General features: G+C 53.1%; 2 protein-coding genes across 2 annotated transcripts; both read right to left on the bottom strand.

Annotated features, from left to right (window-relative positions):
* Window positions 1-4,000: 4,000 nt before the first annotated feature.
* On the bottom strand, window positions 4,001-9,093 carry LOC123760219 (activating signal cointegrator 1 complex subunit 2 homolog). Its single transcript, XM_045745727.2, has 3 exons — window positions 9,072-9,093; window positions 7,904-8,350; window positions 4,001-4,080 (listed from the first exon to the last, which is right to left on the bottom strand). The coding sequence occupies exons 1-3, from the start codon at window positions 9,091-9,093 to the stop codon at window positions 4,001-4,003; spliced, it is 549 nt and encodes a 182-aa protein (XP_045601683.2).
* Window positions 9,094-10,811: 1,718 nt separating this feature from the next.
* Window positions 10,812-11,672, bottom strand: LOC138365352 (splicing factor 3A subunit 2-like). The gene has a single exon (XM_069325653.1). The coding sequence runs from the start codon at window positions 11,670-11,672 to the stop codon at window positions 10,812-10,814; it is 861 nt and encodes a 286-aa protein (XP_069181754.1).
* Between the last annotated feature and the right edge of the window lie 6,718 nt (window positions 11,673-18,390).

The raw sequence follows: 18,390 nt of genomic DNA, 5'->3' as shown, positions 1-18,390 counted from the left end.
CTTAACTTACTGTTTTGGGGAAAAAATCCTAAATTATTTTCATTTTTTTTAATTATGTCCATTTTCGGCCATACGGTCAAACGGCCAAATTCAGACGTAATTTGTCAGACGACAGGTTGACCAGAGAGTGAGTGCCAAAAATTGGGTCCTTTTATTTGCATGGAGTGTTTGCACAGATTTACTCTGACTCTGGAAATATCACAGATATTTATTTCTGGTGTGGTGGTCATGGGTTCTATTACATCTATCAAGGAAAAGTTTCAGATCAGGATTAGCATTTAGGAACAAAGTTTTGTACATGTAGATAGCACATGGGAATGTGTGGAGTGAGCATTAGTGTTTAGTGAGTGTTTAGCATGTTAAGGGTGAGCATGTTTAGCATGTTTAGCATGTTTAGTGAGTGTTTAGCATGTTAAGGGACTTAAACAGAGAGGCTGTGTGTTCTCTGAAGACAGAGTTTGTTATAGTACTGATAGCAGACTTTTGCTGGGTGATGATGGACTTGAGGTGGTTTGCAGTGGTTGAACCCCATGCACAGATACAATAGGTAAGATAGGGATAGATTAGCGCCTAGTATAGTGAGAGGAGAGCAGTTTGGAACATAATATCTGATTTTAGAAAGTATATTTGATTTTCAACGTCCTCCCAGCAAGCATAAGAAATATTGCCGGAACAACCGTGGACATTTTCAAGAGGAAACTAGATTTATTCCTCCAAGGAGTGCCGGACCAACCGGGCTGTGGTGGGTATGTGGGCCTGCGGGCCGCTCCAAGCAACAGCCTGGTGGACCAAACTCTCACAAGTCAAGCCTGGCCTCGGGCCGGGCTTGGGGGAGTAGAAGAACTCCCAGAACCCCATCAACCAGGTATCAACCAGGTATACCAACCGTTATTGTGACTGTCTTGGTTATGTGTAGTATGTGGGTGCTGAAGTTGTCTCTTGTCTATGTATAGGCCAAGGAACTTTCCATCATTTTTTTTGCTGATGTTAACATTGTCTATCTGAAACTGAATTGCATTTGTTGATTTACTACCAAATAAACTGTAGTAGGTCTTTTGTATGTTTAGTTAGTTTGTTGGTTGACATCCATGAGTGGACGTTTTTTTAATTCGTTATTAACAACATCATTTAATGTGTTTGGGTTGGGGGTCTGAGTAGATAAGGGTAGTATCGTTAGCAAATAATATATGTTTAAGAATGTTAGAGACATTAAGCAGATCATTGATGTATATAAGAAATAGGAGAGGTCCTAGGATGCTGCCCTGTGGAACCCCTACGGTTAATGATAGAGTGGGAGAAAACCACTCTGAGAGAGAACTCTATCAACATCAGAGGCCCGAGACTGTTCAACACGCTTCCACTACACATAAGGGACATAACTGGCTGACCCCTCACAGTGTTCAAGAGAGAACTATCAACATCAGAGGCCCGAGGCTGTTCAACACGCTTCCACTACACATAAGGGACATAACTGGCCGACCCCTCACAGTGTTCAAGAGAGAACTATCAACATCAGAGGCCCGAGACTGTTCAACACGCTTCCACTACACATAAGGGACATAACTGGCCGACCCCTCACAGTGTTCAAGAGAGAACTATCAACATCAGAGGCCCGAGACTGTTCAACACGCTTCCACTACACATAAGGGGCATAACTGGCCGACCCCTCACAGTGTTCAAGAGAGAACTATCAACATCAGAGGCCCGAGACTGTTCAACACGCTTCCACTACACATAAGGGGCATAACTGGCCGACCCCTCACAGTGTTCAAGAGAGAACTATCAACATCAGAGGCCCGAGACTGTTCAACACGCTTCCACTACACATAAGGGACATAACTAGCCGACCCCTAAGTGTTCAAGAGAGAGAACTTGACAAACACCTCCAAAGGATACCTGATCAACCAGGCTGTGACTCATACGTCAGGCTGCGAGCAGCCGCATCCAACAGCCTGGTTGACCAGTCCAGCAACGAGGAGGCCTGGTTGACGTGCGGGCCGCGGGGTCGCTGAACCCCGGAATTACCTCAAGGTAACCTCAAGGTAAGGTAGGAGAGGTTACATCATTGATGGCTACATATTGGTGTCTGTCACTAAGATAGGATCGGATATAGTTCAGGGCATGGCCTCGAATTCCATAATGGTGGAGTTTAAGTAAGAGGTAGTTATGGTTCACAGTATCAAAGGCCTTTCTCAGGTCAATGAAGAGTCCAATCGGAAACTCACTTTTGTCAAGGGCTGAGTAGATTATATCAAGGAGACTAATAATTGCATCGTTGGTACTCTTTTGGGAGCGGAAGCCAAACTGACAGGGGCTTAATATATTGACTTTTATGAGGTAGGAGTACAGCTGTTTGTAAATCATTTTTTCACATATTTTTGATAATATAAGTAGATTTAATATTGGTCTGTAATTGTTAATGTCCGCCGGATTGCCTCCTTTATGAACTGGCGTTACTCCTGCTTTTTTAAAGATATCAGGGAAGGTATGACTCTCAAGGGATTTATTGAACAGCAGAGCTATGGGTGGTGCAAGGGCATGGGAAGGGCATTAGGCTCTTGTATACCATCGATGGTATTTCACTAATGTTTCCAGCTTTGGTTTTTAGCGAGTGTATGATGGACACAACATCTGTAGGGCTGACTGGTGAGAGGAGAAGAGAGTTTGGGTAGCTGCCTGAAAGATATGTGTTAACATGTGTTAAGTCTCCGGGATTTTTCTGGCAAGGTTAACACCAACCGATGAAAAGAAGCTGTTGAGTTATGTTGCCATTTCTAGATCTGTTGCAGGAGTATAACCATCATTGGAGAGTTGTATCTGGTTATGTGAATGTTGTTTAGAGTCTAGGATGTTACCTGCTTGATACCTGCTTGATGGGGTTCTGGGAGTTGTTCTACTCCCCAAGCCCGGCCCGTGGCCAGGCTCGACTTGTAAGAGTTTGGTCCACTAGGCTGTTGCTTGGAGTGGCCCGCAGGCCCACATACCCACCACAGCCCGGCTGATTCGGAACGGAACTTCTCTTAGAAAACAGTCCAGGTTTCTCTTGAAGATGTCCACGGTTGTTCCGGCAATATTTCTTATAGTCGCTGGGAGGACGTTGAACAACCGCGGACCTCTGATGTTTATACAGTGTTCTCTGATTGTGGCTATTTCACCTCTGCTCTTCACTGGACCTCTGATGTTTATACAGTGTTCTCTGATTGTGGCTATGGCACCTCTGCTCTTCACTGGACCTCTGATGTTTATACAGTGTTCTCTGATTGTGGCTATGGCACCTCTGCTCTTCACTGGACCTCTGATGTTTATACAGTGTTCTCTGATTGTGGCTATGGCACCTCTGCTCCTCACTGGACCTCTGATGTTTATACAGTGTTCTCTGATTGTGGCTATGGCACCTCTGCTCTTCACTGGACCTCTGATGTTTATACAGTGTTCTCTGATTGTGCCTATGGCACCCCTGCTCTTCACTGGACCTCTGATGTTTATACAGTGTTCTCTGATTGTGGCTATGGCACCTCTGCTCTTCACTGGACCTCTGATGTTTATACAGTGTTCTCTGATTGTGGCTATGGCACCTCTGCTCTTCACTGGACCTCTGATGTTTATACAGTGTTCTCTGATTGTGGCTATGGCACCTCTGCTCTTCACTGGTTCAATCCTGCATTAGAGATTGCTCTCCATGTGCTTCTTATGTTTCCTTTGCTTCTTTGAATCTATTCTCATAACGGGAATGTTTTGCTTTTCTTATTATATACCCAACCACTTGGGCTGGACGGTAGAGCGACGGTCTCGCTTCATGCAGATCGTCGTTCAATCCCCGACCGTCCAAGTGATTGGGGCACCATTCCTTTCCCCCCGTCCCATCCCAAATCCTTATCCTGACCCCTTCCCAGTGCTATATAGTCGTAATGACTTGGCGCTTTTCCTTGATAATTCCTTCCTTCCTTTCCTTATTATATTGGTAAGCATTGATGAGTATCTCTTACTACTTCTTATGTAACTAGGCCAACCCGAAGTTTTCTTCAAATTCATATTTCTTGTTGACTGCTTTGATTATACCACTTGTGAGCCCGGGGTTCACTGACGAATGAACAAATAAAGCATTAGACACTTGGCCATGTTTTATAGAGTATTTATGTTGTGAAATTCTACATTTGAAATCTTTGGATGTTTGGCATGCATAGAACCTAGTACAGTCTTTACAAGGTATTGGTAAATGACACAATTATCACTACGAGGACTCTTTCTAACTAAACCTAGAGAAATATGGTAAACATAACACATTGTTTGGACGCATTTTCTCACTGCATATATTACTATAATATGTACGATGTGCTTTGCTAAGGCAAACTTATAGGTTATGTACCCATAATACAGGGTACAAAACACAAACAAATCTGCCCATAGTAGGAAAACAGTATGTCAAGGATTTGGGAATAATAATGTCCGACGACCTAACGTTTAGGGAGCATAACCAAGCAAATATTGCGACAGCCAGAAAAATGATAGGATGGATTACGAGAACTTTCAAATCCAGGGATCCCATCACAATGGTTGTACTCTTCAAGTCACTTGTGTTGTCCCGTCTTGAGTACTGCTCAGTACTCACTTCCCCCCTTCAGAGCAGAGAGATTGCTGAAATAGAGGGAATACAGAGAACATATACGGCATACATAGACGAGATAAAGCACCTAAATTATTGGGATCGTCTCAAAGCTCTCCAAATGTACTCACTAGAAAGGAGACGAGAGAGATACCAAATAATATACACATGGAAAATACTAGAGCGCCAGGTCCCAAATCTATACAGTAAAATAACAACGTACTGGAGTGAACGATATGGAAGAAAATGGAGAATAGAACCAGTGAAGAGCAGAGGTGCCATAGGCACAATCAGAGAACACTGTATAAACATCAGAGGTCCGCGGTTGTTCAACACCCTCCCAGCGAGCATCAGAAATATTGCCGGAACAACCGTGGACATCTTCAAGAGGAAACTATATTGTTTTCTTCAATTTGAACGTTATCGTAATCCATCTCATCATTTTTCTGCCTGACGATATATTTGCTTGGTTATGCTCCCTAAATGTTAGGTCGTCAGACATCATTATTCCCAGATCCTTCACATGTTGCTTTCCTACTATGGGCAGATTTGAGTGTGTTTTGTACTCTGTATTATGTTTAATGTCCTCATTTTTACTGTTAAACATCATGTTATTTTCTGTTGCCAAGTCGAAAACTTTATTAATGTCTGCTTGAAGTTTTTGAATGTCTTCAGTAGAAGTGATTTTCATGCTGATTTTTGTCATCTGCAAAGGATGACACGAAGCTGTGACTTGTATTTTTGTCCATATCTTATATGAGAATAAGGAAAAGCAGCGGTGCAAGGACTGTACCCTGAGGTACAGAGCTTTTAATTGCGCTTGGACTCGATTTTATATGGTTGACTGTTACTCTTTGTGTTCTGTTTGACAGAAAACTGAGTATCCAGCGTCCTATTTTACCAGTTGCTCCCATTGACCTCATTTTGGATGCTATCACTCCATGGTCACATTTGTCGAATGCCTTTGCGAAGTCTGTGTATACCACATCTGCATTCTGTTTTTCTTCTAATGCCTCAGTGACTTTGTCGTAATGGTCCAGTAGCTGTGAGAGGCATGATCTTCCTGCTCTAAATCCATGTTGGCCTGGATTGTGGAGGTCATTGGTTTCCATGAATCTAGTGACCTGACTCCTGATCACTCTCTCAAATACTTTTATTATGTGGGATGTTAGTGCAACTGGTCTATAATTCTTTGCCAATGCTTTGTTACCTCCCTTGTGTAGAGGGGCAATGTCTGCTGCTTTAAGCGCATCTGGTATCTCCCCCGTGTCCAAGCTCTCCCTCCACACTATACTGAGTGCCTGTGCTACTGGCACTTTGCATTTCTTTATTAATATTTTATTCCGTGAGGCTGGGCCTGGAGCCGAGTGCATGGACATGTTTTCAATTTCATTTTCAAAATCTGCCACGCTCGTGTTGATATCAGTTATATTTACAGGTGTTTGGATATCATGCATACAGAAATTGTCCGGATCTTCCACTTTCATACTGTGTATCGGAGTGCTAAACGTGTCCTCATACTGCTTTTTTAGGATTTCACTAATTTCTTTGTCGTCCTCCGTGTATGAACCTTCACTAATACAAATAGGTCCAATACTGGCAGTGGGTTTTACTTTTGATTTCGCATATGTGAAGAAATATTTTGAGCTTTTCTTTATTTATTGAATTGCTTTCTGTTCTAGTTGCCTTTCTTCAGTCTGATGACTGTTTCAGTCTCTGCTGGCTTTCTTCCATCTTCCTGTTTAAATTATTCCTTCTTTGTACTCTCGGAAGTACAGTGTATTTGTACATTGTACTTCAGGCAGACATTGAATGTACTTTGTAAAATATTTGTAGTGAAAGTTGTGTCTGCTTAAGTATTTCCGTGATTTTTTTCCTGCGTTTATAGTGTCGTCTGCGTTCTCTTTCTACGTTGGATCTCTTTCTGGCTTTCCTCAAAGGAACATGTTTCAGACAGACTTGATACGCTTCCGAAGTCAGTTTTTCTATTCCTTCTGTAGGACTTGTATTACTTAGAACAGTTTCCCATGGAAGTTTGTAAGTTCCCTGTTTATTATCTCCCAGTCTATCCTTTATTATTAAAATTGAATTTACTGAATAGCCCCTCTCGCTTTATCAACGTTTTAGGTCTATTCTGAGTATTGATGGTCGTTTGCACTTCAATGAGCTTGTGATCTGAGTATGTGGTATCTGATATCGTAATGTCCCTGATAATGTCTTCATTGTTTGTAAAGACCAGATCTAGAATATTTTAATTTCTCGTTGGCTCTGATATCTGCTGATTGAGTGAAAATTTGTCACAGAATCTAAGTAGTTCTCTAATCTGTGGTTGGTTAGGTCCTGATAGATTTCCGTGGTATAATATTATTGTTTGCTATTTTCCATCTTAGACTAGGAAAGTTGAAGTCACCTAGGAAGATAATATCAGGTATCTGGTTATCTTGAGAGATCTTCTTGAGATGATTTCGGGGCTTTTAGTGTCCCCGCGGCCCGGTCCTCGACAGGCCTCCACCCCCAGGAAGTAGCCCGGTGACAGCTGGACTAACACCCAGGTACCTATTTTACTGCTAGGTAACAGGGACATAGGGTGAAAGAAACTCTGCCTGAAACTGTCCTGCTTCTCCAAATTATCATGGCTATTCTCTAATTTGTTTATCTGTTCTGTGAATTCCTCAGCCGTTGCATCTGGCGGTTTGTACATTAGTATAATCACTAAATTTATTTCTCTATTTTTACTCCCAGTACCTCTACCACCTCATTTGTAACGTTTAGGAGCTACGAGCATACAAGGTCTTCCCTAATATACAGACCCCACTCCTCCATGTTGACCTAATTTTCCTATCGCACCTGTATATGTTATATCCTGGAATCCAGATCTCACTGTCCAACAATTTCCTCTGCATGGGTTTCTGTGAAAGCTCCAAATACTGCATTTGACTCCGTGAGGAGGCCATTTATGAACTGTACTTTGTTGTTTGTTCTTGTTTTCAGTCCCTTGTATGTTGGCCAAGATGAAATGAGGTTACTGTTGACCAGACCACACACTAGAAGTTGAAGGGACGACGACGTTTCGGTCCGTCCTGGACCATTCTCAAGTCGATTGTCTCGACTTGAGAATGGTCCAGGACGGACCGACAACGTCGTCGTCCCTTCACCTTCTAGTGTATGGTCTGGTCAACATACTTCAGCACGTTATTGTGACTCATCGCCTGCAAATGAGGTTACTCTATTAGTGATAGTTTGAATGGGAGACTTTTTCGGCAAGCCCATTATGCGTGGACATAATGAGTTTGTTCTGACCAGTGCTGATGTTGTAGGGTTGTTGTCTGTTGTAGTTGTAGGGTTGTTGCTTGTTGCAGTTGTAGGGTTGTTGTCTGTTGTAGTTGTAGGGTTGTTGCTTGTTGTAGTTGTAGGGTTGTTGTCTGTTGTAGTTGTTGGGTTGTTGTCTGTTGTAGTTGTAGGGTTGTTGTCTGTTGTAGTTGTAGGGTTGTTGTCTGTTGTAGTTGTAGGGTTGTTGCTTGTTGTAGTTGTAGGGTTGTTGCTTGTTGTAGTTGTAGGGTTGTTGTCTGTTGTAGTTGTAGGGGTTGTTGTCTGTCGTAGTTGTAGGGTTGTTGCCTGTTGTAGTTGTAGGGTTGTTGCTTGTCGTAGTTGTAGGGTTGTTGTCTGTCGTAGTTGTAGGGTTGTTGCCTGTTGTAGTTGTAGGGTTGTTGCGTGTCGTAGTTGTAGGGTTGTTGCCGTAGTTTGTAGCTGTGTTGTAGTGGGTAATTGTGTCTGTGACTCAGGTATACAAGTGGGTCTGTAACCCAGTCCCAGACATTCTCTGTGTTCCTCCTTCTGACATCTGTTTCGGCTTGGTATACGTATTATTTGAGTTTCCTCCAAATCCATTATGTTGCTTGCCACTTGTTTATGTAGAGTGTTACGGAGGTCTGGTTTACCTTGGTGTAGAGGCGTGGGTGTTGGTACACTTGTGGGGTGCACCTTTATGGTGGTGGTGGTGGTTGTTGGTGAACAACCACCACCAGTACCCTCCAACACCACCCTCCACCACCACCACCCACCACAACCCTCCACCACCACCCTCCCCCCCCACCCCCCCACGACCCCCCCCCCCCCCCACCACCAGCACCTTGTGCTTCAGCCACAAAAACTGGCCCGTTATGGTAGAAAGTGGCGACTGAGTCTGGCCTGGAGGAGTGTGTGTACATGAGTGAGGGTACTCACCTGGCCTTACTCACCTGGTTGTGCTGGTGGTGGTGTACGTGAGTGAGGGTACTCACCTGGCCTTACTCACCTGGTTGTGCTGGTGGTGGTGTACATGAGTGAGGGTACTCACCTGGCCTTACTCACCTGGTTGTGCTGGTGGTGGTGTACATGAGTGAGGGTACTCACCTGGCCTTACTCACCTGGTAGTGCTGGTGGTGGGTGTCAGCCCCTGGCCTCCCCCTCCCTCCCTCCCTGCACGGACCTGTTGCACACCTGTTGCACATTGTCAGGTTGCTCTTCCTGCTGCTACCCCCGCCTGGCAGGTAGCGCCCAGAGCTGTGCTCTCTCTGTCTCTCTCTCTCTCTCTCTCTCTCTCTCTCTCTCTCTCTCTCTCTCTCTCTCTCTCTCTCTCTCTCTCATCTCTCTCTCTCTCTCTCTCTCTCTCTCTCTCTCTAACTCTCTCTCTCTCTCTCTCTCTCTCTCTCTCTCTCTCTCTCTCTCTCTCTCTCTCTCTCTCTCTCTCTCTCTCTCTCTCTCCTCTCTCTCTCTCTCTCTCTCTCTCTCTCTCTAACTCTCTCTCTCTCTCTCTCTCTCTCTCTCTCTCTCTCTCTCTCCTCTCTCTCTCTCTCTCTCTCTCTCTCTCTCTCTCTCTCTCTCTCTACTCTCTCTCTAACTCTCTCTCTCTCTCCTCTCTCTCTCTCTCTCTCTCTCTCTCTCTCTCTCTCTCTCTCTCTCTCTCTCTCTCTCTCTCTCTCTCTCTCTCTCTCTCTCTCAGTTGTCCAATCTGAGGGCAGATGCTCGCGGCGCCTGTCTAACTCGAGTAAACGCAACCTGTCCTCCTGCATAGAACGTCGTTTTTCGGTCGTATGTGTCACATAAGGCCATAAAAATTGTCGTACTGGAAAATGGAAGCGGCTGGCGAAAGTGACGTACTGTCCCGTTTTCTGTTGTGGGTCCTCTGGCAGGTTAGGGGGACGGGCTGGTGAACAAGAGCAGGCTAGTGTGTCTCTGACTGACCTCCTCTCTCCACCTAGTGGCCTCAGCGGGGGCAGGAAGCCGGTGGCTTGTTAAACGTCCCCTCCCCTTGTTTGTGATTTTTTTTTAGTTTTTTTAACTGCATTTTGAACTGCAGTCTTGGTATTTAGGGCTCGGGCGGGTAGGCGGTTCCATGGGTTCCCAAACCTGTGGGTGACAAAGCATCTCCTGGTTCTACATTGCTCCAACTTGTTCAGTATTTAGAGGTGTTAGCGAGCGCTATCATGTCCGGTTTGATTATATTGAAAGCTCTCCCATATTGACGGACTTCCCAGATGGACTCAACTGTATCTAAGTCTTGTATTGTAACGTGTGATGATATACAGGACCTGTACCCGTGTAATGGTTGTGTAACACGCCTGGCTCTAATGTCATTACATCTTGGAGTTGTAAAGGAGGCGCTGTAATCACCCAGTTGTTGTTGGGTGGTTCAGTAATTAACAGCCATGTTGTAGCAACTCTCTTGCCTCTTGGCCTCTTCATACACACACACACACACATACACACACACACACACACACACACACACACACACACACACACACACACACACACACACACACACACACACACACACACACACAATGCTGTTTAGCTCAACCATTTACATTTCCAAGCACAAGTGGTTCACATTATGTGGTAAAGTGGTGGTAAGTGTACTACACATAATGTAGCCAAACACATCACTGTGTATGTAAGTCACACGATGAATGTATGATGGTGAGTATTGTATGAGGTATGATGAAGTATGGTGAAGTATGGTGAGGAACCGTCTGATCCTCATATATGAGCCGGGGGTTGGGGGTAGAATAGACCTATTCTACTCCCCCCCCCCCAGCCCACCAAAAGGTGGGTTGGGGGGGGGGGAGAATAGTTAAGGATGACACTGACTCACTGAGTTAAGAGGTTCCCCTTAACCTTTAACCTCAATATTTCTACCCCTTATCTACCATATCTGACCCCTTATCTACCATATCTGCCCCTTATCTACCATATCTGACCCCTTATCTACCATATCTGACCCCTTATCTACCATATCTGACCCCTTATATACCATATCTGACCCCTTATCTACCATATCTGACCCCTTATCTACCATATCTGACCCCTTATCTACCATATCTGACCCCTTATCTACCATATCTGGGGAGAGGGGGTGGATGGCAGCTTGGGGGAGAGGGGGTGGATGGCAGCTTGTGGAGAGGGGTGGATGGCAGCTTGGGGAGAGGGGGTGGATGGCAGCTTGAGAAGAGGGGTGGATGGCAGCTTGGAGAGGGGTGGTGGATGCAGCTTGAGAAGAAGAGGGGGTGGATGGCAGCTTGGGAGAGGGGTGGTGGATGGCAGCTTGGGGAGAGGGGATGGATGGCAGCTTGGGGAGAGGGGGTGGATGGCAGCTTGGGGAGAGGGGGTGGATGGCAGCTTGGGGAGAGGGGGTGGATGGCAGCTTGGGGAGAGGGGGTGGATGGCAGCTTGGGGAGAGGGGTGGATGGCAGCTTGGGGAGAGGGGTGGTGGATGGCAGCTTGGGGAGAGAGGTGGATGGCAGCTTGGGGAGAGGGGTGGATGGCAGCTTGGGGAGAGGGGTGGATGGCAGCTTGGGGAGAGGGGTGGATGGCAGCTTGTGGAGTGGGGTGGATGGCAGCTTGGGGAGAGGGTGTGGATGGCAGCTTGGGGAGAGGGGGTGGATGGCAGCTTGGGGAGAGGGGTGGATGGCAGCTTGGGGAGAGGGGTGGATGGCAGCTTGGGGAGAGGGGGTGGATGGCAGCTTGGGGAGAGGGGTGGATGGCAGCTTGGGGAGAGGGGGTGGATGGCAGCTTGAGACGAGGTCATTAGAGAACCAGCTGTTGTAAAGGCCGGATCCAAGGAGCTAGAACTCGATCATGCACTCACAAATAGGCGAGTGCACCCCCAGAGAACGAGAGTGGTTGGGGAGTGTAGGTGGTAGTGAAAGTGAACTGGCTTACAGAGTGCAGGTGGGGGAGGTGGGGGGGGGTGTTGGGGTGCAGGTGGGGGAGGTGGGGGGTGTTGGAGTGCAGGTGGGGGGGGGGTGTTGTGGTGCAGGTGGGGGGGGTGTTGTGGTGCAGGTGGGGGAGGTGGGGGGAGTGTTGTGGTGCAGGTGGGGAGGTGGGGGGTGTTGTGGTGCAGGTGGGGGAGGTGGGGGGTGTTGTGGTGCAGGTGGGGGAGGTGGGGGAGTGTTGTGGTGCAGGTGGGGGAGGTGGGGGGTGTTGTGGTGCAGGTGGGGGAGGTGGGGGGTGTTGTGGTGCAGGTGGGGGGTGTTGTGGTACAGGTGGGGGAGGTGGGGGAAGTAAGAGGGTGTTGTGGTGCAGGTGGGGGAGGTGGGAGGGTGTTGTGGTGCAGGTGGGGGAGGTGGGGGGTGTTGTGGTGCAGGTGGGGGAGGTGGGGGGTGTTGTGGTGCACGTGGGGGAGGTGGGGGGTGTTGTGGTGCAGGTGGGGGAGGTGGGGGGTGTTGAGGTGCAGGTGGGGGAGGTGGGGGGTGTTGTGGTGCAGGTGGGGGAGGTGGGGGGTGTTGTGGTGCAGGTGGGGGAGGTGGGGGGGTGTTGTAGTGCAGGTGGGGGAGGTGGGGGAGTGTTGTGGTGCAGGTGGGGGAGGTGGGGGGGGTGTTGTGGTGCAGGTGGGGGAGGTGGGAGGGTGTTGTGGTGCAGGTGGGGGAGGTGGGGGGGGGGTGTTGTGTTGCAGGTGGGGGAGGTGGGAGGGTGTTGTGGTGCAGGTGGAGGAGGTGGGAGGGTGTTGTGGTGCAGGTGGGGGAGGTGGGGGTGTTGTGGTGCAGGTGGGGGAGGTGGGAGGGTGTTGTGGTGCAGGTGGGGGAGGTGGGAGGGTGTTGTGGTGCAGGTGGGGGAGGTGGGAGGGTGTTGTGGTGCAGGTGGGGGAGGTGAGGGGGTGTTGTGGTGCAGGTGGGGGAGGTGGGAGGGTGTTGGGGTGCAGGTGGGGAGGTGAGGGGGTGTTGTGGTGCAGGTGGGGGAGGTGGGGGGTGTTGTGGTGCAGGTGGGGGAGGTGGGAGGGTGTTGTGGTGCAGGTGGGGGAGGTGGGAGGGTGTTGTGGTGCAGGTGGGGGAGGTGGGAGGGTGTTGTGGTGCAGGTGGGGGAGGTGAGGGGGTGTTGTGGTGCAGGTGGGGGAGGTGGGGGGTGTTGTGGTGCAGGTGGGGGAGGTGGGAGGGTGTTGTGGTGCAGGTGGGGGAGGTGGGAGGGTGTTGTGGTGCAGGTGGGGGAGGTGGGGGGGTGTTGGGGTGCAGGTGGGGGAGGTGGGAGGGTGTTGTGGTGCAGGTGGGGGAGGTGAGGGGGTGTTGTGGTGCAGGTGGGGGAGGTGAGGGGGTGTTGTGGTGCAGGTGGGGGAGGTGAGGGGGTGTTGTGGTGCAGGTGGGGGAGGTGAGGGGGTGTTGTGGTGCAGGTGGGGGAGGTGAGGGGGTGTTGTGGTGCAGGTGGGGGAGGTGGGGGGGTGTTGTGGTGCAGGTGGGGGAGGTGGGAGGGTGTTGTGGTGCAGGTGGGGGAGGTGAGGGGGTGTTGTGGTGCAGGTGGGGGAGGTGAGGGGGTGTTGTGGTGCAGGTGGGGGAGGTGGGGGAGTGTTGTGGTGCAGGTGGAGGAGGTGGGAGGGTGTTGTGGTGCAGGTGGGGGAGGTGGGAGGGTGTTGTGGTGCAGGTGGGGGAGGTGGGGGGTGTTGTGGTGCAGGTGGGGGAGGTGGGAGGGTGTTGTGGTGCAGGTGGGGGAGGTGAGGGGGTGTTGTGGTGCAGGTGGGGGAGGTGGGGGGTGTTGTGGTGCAGGTGGGGGAGGTGGGAGGGTGTTGTGGTGCAGGTGGGGGAGGTGGGAGGGTGTTGTGGTGCAGGTGGGGGAGGTGAGGGGGTGTTGTGGTGCAGGTGGGGGAGGTGGGAGGGTGTTGTGGTGCAGGTGGGGGAGGTGGGAGGGTGTTGTGGTGCAGGTGGGGGAGGTGAGGGGGTGTTGTGGTGCAGGTGGGGGAGGTGAGGGGGTGTTGTGGTGCAGGTGGGGGAGGTGGGAGGGTGTTGTGGTGCAGGTGGGGGAGGTGGGAGGGTGTTGTGGTGCAGGTGGGGGAGGTGAGGGGGTGTTGTGGTGCAGGTGGGGGAGGTGAGGGGGTGTTGTGGTGCAGGTGGGGGAGGTGGGGGAGTGTTGTGGTGCAGGTGGGGGAGGTGGGAGGGTGTTGTGGTGCAGGTGGGGGAGGTGGGAGGGTGTTGTGGTGCAGGTGGGGGAGGTGAGGGGGTGTTGTGGTGCAGGTGGGGGAGATGGGGGAGTGTTGTGGTGCAGGTGGGGGAGGTGGGGGGTGTTGTGGTGCAGGTGGAGGAGGTGGGGGGTGTTGTGGTGCAGGTGGAGGAGGTGGGGGGTGTTGTGGTGCAAGTGGGGGGTGTTGTGGTGCAGGTGGGGGAGGTGGGGGAGTGTTGTGGTGCAGGTGGGGGAGGTGGGGGGGGTGTTGTGGTGCAGGTGGGGGAGGTGGGGGGTGTTGTGGTGCAGGTGGGGGAGGTGGGGGGTGTTGTGGTGCAGGTGGGGAGGTGGGGGGTGTTGTGGTGCAGGTGGGGGAGGTGGGAGGTGTTGTGGTGCAGGTGGGGGAGGTGGGGGGTGTTGTGGTGCAGGTGGGGGGAGTGTTGTGGTGCAGGTGGGGGAGGTGGGGGGTGTTGTGGTGCAGGTGGGGGAGGTGGGGGGTGTTGTGGTGCAGGTGGGGGAGGTGGGGGGTGTTGTGGTGCAGGTGGGGAGGTGGGGGGTGTTGTGGTGCAGGTGGGCAGGTGGGGGGTGTTGTGGTGCAGGTGGGGGAGGTGGGAGTGTTGTGGTGCAGGTGGGGGAGGTGAGGGGGTGTTGGGGTGCAGGTGGGGGAGGTGGGGGGGTGTTGGGGTGCAGGTGGGGGAGGTGGGGGGTGTTGTGGTGCAGGTGGGGGGGTGTTGTGGTGCAGGTGGGGGAGGTGGGAGGGTGTTGTGGTGCAGGTGAGGGAGGTGGGGGGTGTTGTGGTGCAGGTGGGGGAGGTGGGGGGTGTTGTGGTGCAGGTGGGGGGGTGTTGTGGTGCAGGTGGGGGAGGTGGGGGAGGTGGGAGGGTGTTGTGGTGCAGGTGGGGGAGGTGGGGGGTGTTGTGGTGCAGGTGGGGGAGGTGGGGGGTGTTGTGGTGCAGGTGGGGGAGGTGGGGGGGTGTTGTGGTGCAGGTGGGGGAGGTGGGGGAGTGTTGGGGTGCAGGTGGGGGAGGTGGGGGGTGTTGTGGTGCAGGTGGGGGAGTGTTGTGGTGCAGGTGGGGGAGGTGGGAGTGTTGGGGTGCAGGTGGGGGAGGTGGGGGGTGTTGTGGTGCAGGTGGGGGAGGTGGGGGGTGTTGTGGTGCAGGTGGGGGAGGTGGGGGTGTTGTGGTGCAGGTGGGGGAGGTGGGGGAGTGTTGTGGTGCAGGTGGGGGAGGTGGGGGTGTTGTAGTGCAGGTGGGGGAGGTGGGGGGGTGTTGTGGTGCAGGTGGGGGAGGTGGGGGGTGTTGTGGTGCAGGTGGGGGAGGTGGGGGAGTGTTGTGGTGCAGGTGGGGGAGGTGGGAGGGTGTTGTGGTGCAGGTGGGGGAGGTGAGGGGGTGTTGTGGTGCAGGTGGGGGAGGTGGGAGGGTGTTGTGATGCAGGTGGGGGAGGTGGGGGGGTGTTGTGGTGCAGGTGGGGGAGTGTTGTGGTGCAGGTGGGTGAGGGACAGAGACAGGGAGGCTGTGAGTGACAAGTAACTTAGACCAGCTGTCCTTGGGACAGGGAAGAAATATCAGGAAATTCTTGGAGGTGTGGACGGCCTCGCGCCAGGAAAACCCCAGATTTACCCGCGAGAAATGTCTCACAGGAAGTATCTGGGGGTCGTGGGTCGTGGTGTGTGGGGGGAAACGGTGGGTCGTGGTGTGTGGGGGGAGACGGTGGGTCGTGGTGTGTGGGGGGAGACGGAGGGTCGTGGTGTGTGGGGGGAGACGGTGGGACGTGGTGTGTGGGGGGAGACGGTGGGTCGTGGTGTGTGGGGGGAGACGGTGGGTCGTGGTGTGTGGGGGGAGACGGAGGGTCGTAGTGTGTGGGGGGAGACTGAGGGTCGTAGTGTGTGGGGGGAGACGGTGGGTCGTGGTGTGTGGGGGGAGACTGAGGATCGTGGTGTGTGGGGGGAGACTGAGGGTCGTGGTGTGTGGGGGGAGACTGGGGGTCGTAGTGTGTGGGGGGAGACGGAGGGTCGTGGTGTGTGGGGGGAGACTGAGGGTCGTGGTGTGTGGGGGGAGACTGAGGGTCGTGGTGTGTGGGGGGAGACTGGGGGTCGTAGTGTGGGGGAGACGGTGGGTCGTGGTGTGTGGGGGGGTATCTGTTGGTCGTGGTGTGTGGGGGGAGACTGAGGGTCGTGGTGTGTGGGGGGAGACTGAGGGTCGTGGTGTGTGGGGGGAGACTGAGGGTCGTGGTGTGTGGGGGGAGACTGGGGGTCGTAGTGTGTGGGGGAGACGGTGGGTCGTGGTGTGTGGGGGGGTATCTGTTGGTCGTGGTGTGTGGGGGGAGACTGAGGGTCGTGGTGTGTGGGGGGAGACTTAGGGTCGTGGTGTGTGGGGGGAGACTGAGGGTCGTGGTGTGTGGGGGGAGACTGAGGGTCGTGGTGTGTGGGGGGAGACTGGGGGTCGTAGTGTGTGGGGGAGACGGTGGGTCGTGGTGTGTGGGGGGGTATCTGTTGGTCGTGGTGTGTGGGGGGGTATCTGTTGGTCGTGGTGTGTGGGGGGAGACTGAGGGTCGTGGTGTGTGGGGAGAGACTTAGGGTCGTGGTGTGTGGGGGGGTATCTGTTGGTCGTGGTGTGTGGGGGGAGACTGAGGGTTGTGGTGTGTGGGGGGAGACTGAGGGTCGTGGTGTGTGGGGGGAGACTGAGGGTCGTGGTGTGTGGGGGGAGACTGGGGGTCGTAGTGTGTGGGGGAGACGGTGGGTCGTGGTGTGTGGGGGGAGACTGAGGGTCGTAGTGTGTGGGGGGAGACTGAGGGTCGTAGTGTGTGGGGGGAGACGGTGGGTCGTGGTGTGTGGGGGGAGACTGAGGGTCGTAGTGTGTGGGGGGAGACTGAGGGTCGTGGTGTGTGGGGGGAGACTGAGGGTCGTGGTGTGTGGGGGGAGACTGAGGGTTGTAGTGTGTGGGGAGAGACTGAGGGTCGTGGTGTGTGGGGGGAGACTGAGGGTCGTAGTGTGTGAGGGGAGACTGAGGGTCGTGGTGTGTGGGGGAGACTGAGGGTCGTATAGTGTGTGGGGAGAGACTGAGGGTCGTAGTGTGTGGGGGGAGACTGAGGGTCGTGGTGTGTGGGGGGAGACTGAGGGTCGTGGTGTGTGGGGGGGAGACTGAGGGTCGTAGTGTGTGAGGGGAGACTGAGGGTCGTAGTGTGTGGGGGGAGACTGAGGGTCGTAGTGTGTGTGGAGAGACTGAGGGTCGTAGTGTGTGGGGGGAGACTGAGGGTCGTGGTGTGTGGGGGGGAGACTGAGGGTCGTAGTGTGTGGGGGGAGACTGAGGGTCGTGGTGTGTGGGGGGGAGACTGAGGGTCGTGGTGTGTGAGGGCAGACTGAGGGTCGTGGTGTGTGGGGGGAGACTGAGGATCGTAGTGTGTGGGGGGAGACTGAGGGTCGTAGTGTGTGGGGAGAGACTGAGGGTCGTGGTGTGTGAGGGGAGACTGAGGGTCGTGGTGTGTGGGGGGAGACTGAGGGTCGTAGTGTGTGGGGGGAGACTGAGGGTCGTGGTGTGTGAGGGGAGACTGAGGGTCGTGTTGTGTGAGGGCAGACTGAGGGTCGTAGTGTGTGGGGGGAGACTGAGGGTCGTGGTGTGTGGGGAGAGACTGAGGGTCGTGGTGTGTGAGGGGAGACTGAGGGTCGTGGTGTGTGGGGGGAGACTGAGGGTCGTAGTGTGTGGGGAGAGACTGAGGGTCGTGGTGTGTGAGGGGAGACTGAGGGTCGTAGTGTGTGGGGAGAGACTGAGGGTCGTGGTGTGTGAGGGGAGACTGAGGGTCGTGGTGTGTGGGGGGAGACTGAGGGTCGTAGTGTGTGGGGAGAGACTGAGGGTCGTGGTGTGTGGAGGGAGACTGGGGGTCGTAGTGTGTGGGGGGAGACTGAGGGTCGTGGTGTGTGGGGGGAGACTGAGGGTCGTGGTGTGTGGAGGGAGACTGGGGGTCGTAGTGTGTGGGGGAGACTGAGGGTCGTGGTGTGTGGGGGGAGACTGAGGGTCGTGGTGTGTGGGGGGAGACTGAGGGTCGTGGTGTGTGAGGGGAGACTGAGGGTCGTGGTGTGTGGGGGGAGACTGAGGGTCGTAGTGTGTGGGGAGAGACTGAGGGTCGTGGTGTGTGGAGGGAGACTGGGGGTCGTAGTGTGTGGGGGGAGACTGAGGGTCGTGGTGTGTGAGGGGAGACTGAGGGTCGTGGTGTGTGAGGGCAGACTGAGGGTCGTGGTGTGTGGGGGGAGACTGAGGGTCTTGGTGTGTGAGGGCAGACTGAGGGTCGTGGTGTGTGGGGGGAGACTGAGGGTCTTGGTGTGTGAGGGCAGACTGAGGGTCGTGGTGTGTGGGGGGAGACTGAGGGTCTTGGTGTGTGAGGGCAGAC

This window comes from Procambarus clarkii, chromosome 16 (genome assembly GCF_040958095.1).
Source record: "Procambarus clarkii isolate CNS0578487 chromosome 16, FALCON_Pclarkii_2.0, whole genome shotgun sequence".
NCBI lineage: Eukaryota > Metazoa > Arthropoda > Malacostraca > Decapoda > Cambaridae > Procambarus > Procambarus clarkii.
Note: the sequence above shows the minus strand (reverse complement) of the source record. Positions and strands in the feature narration are given on the sequence as shown.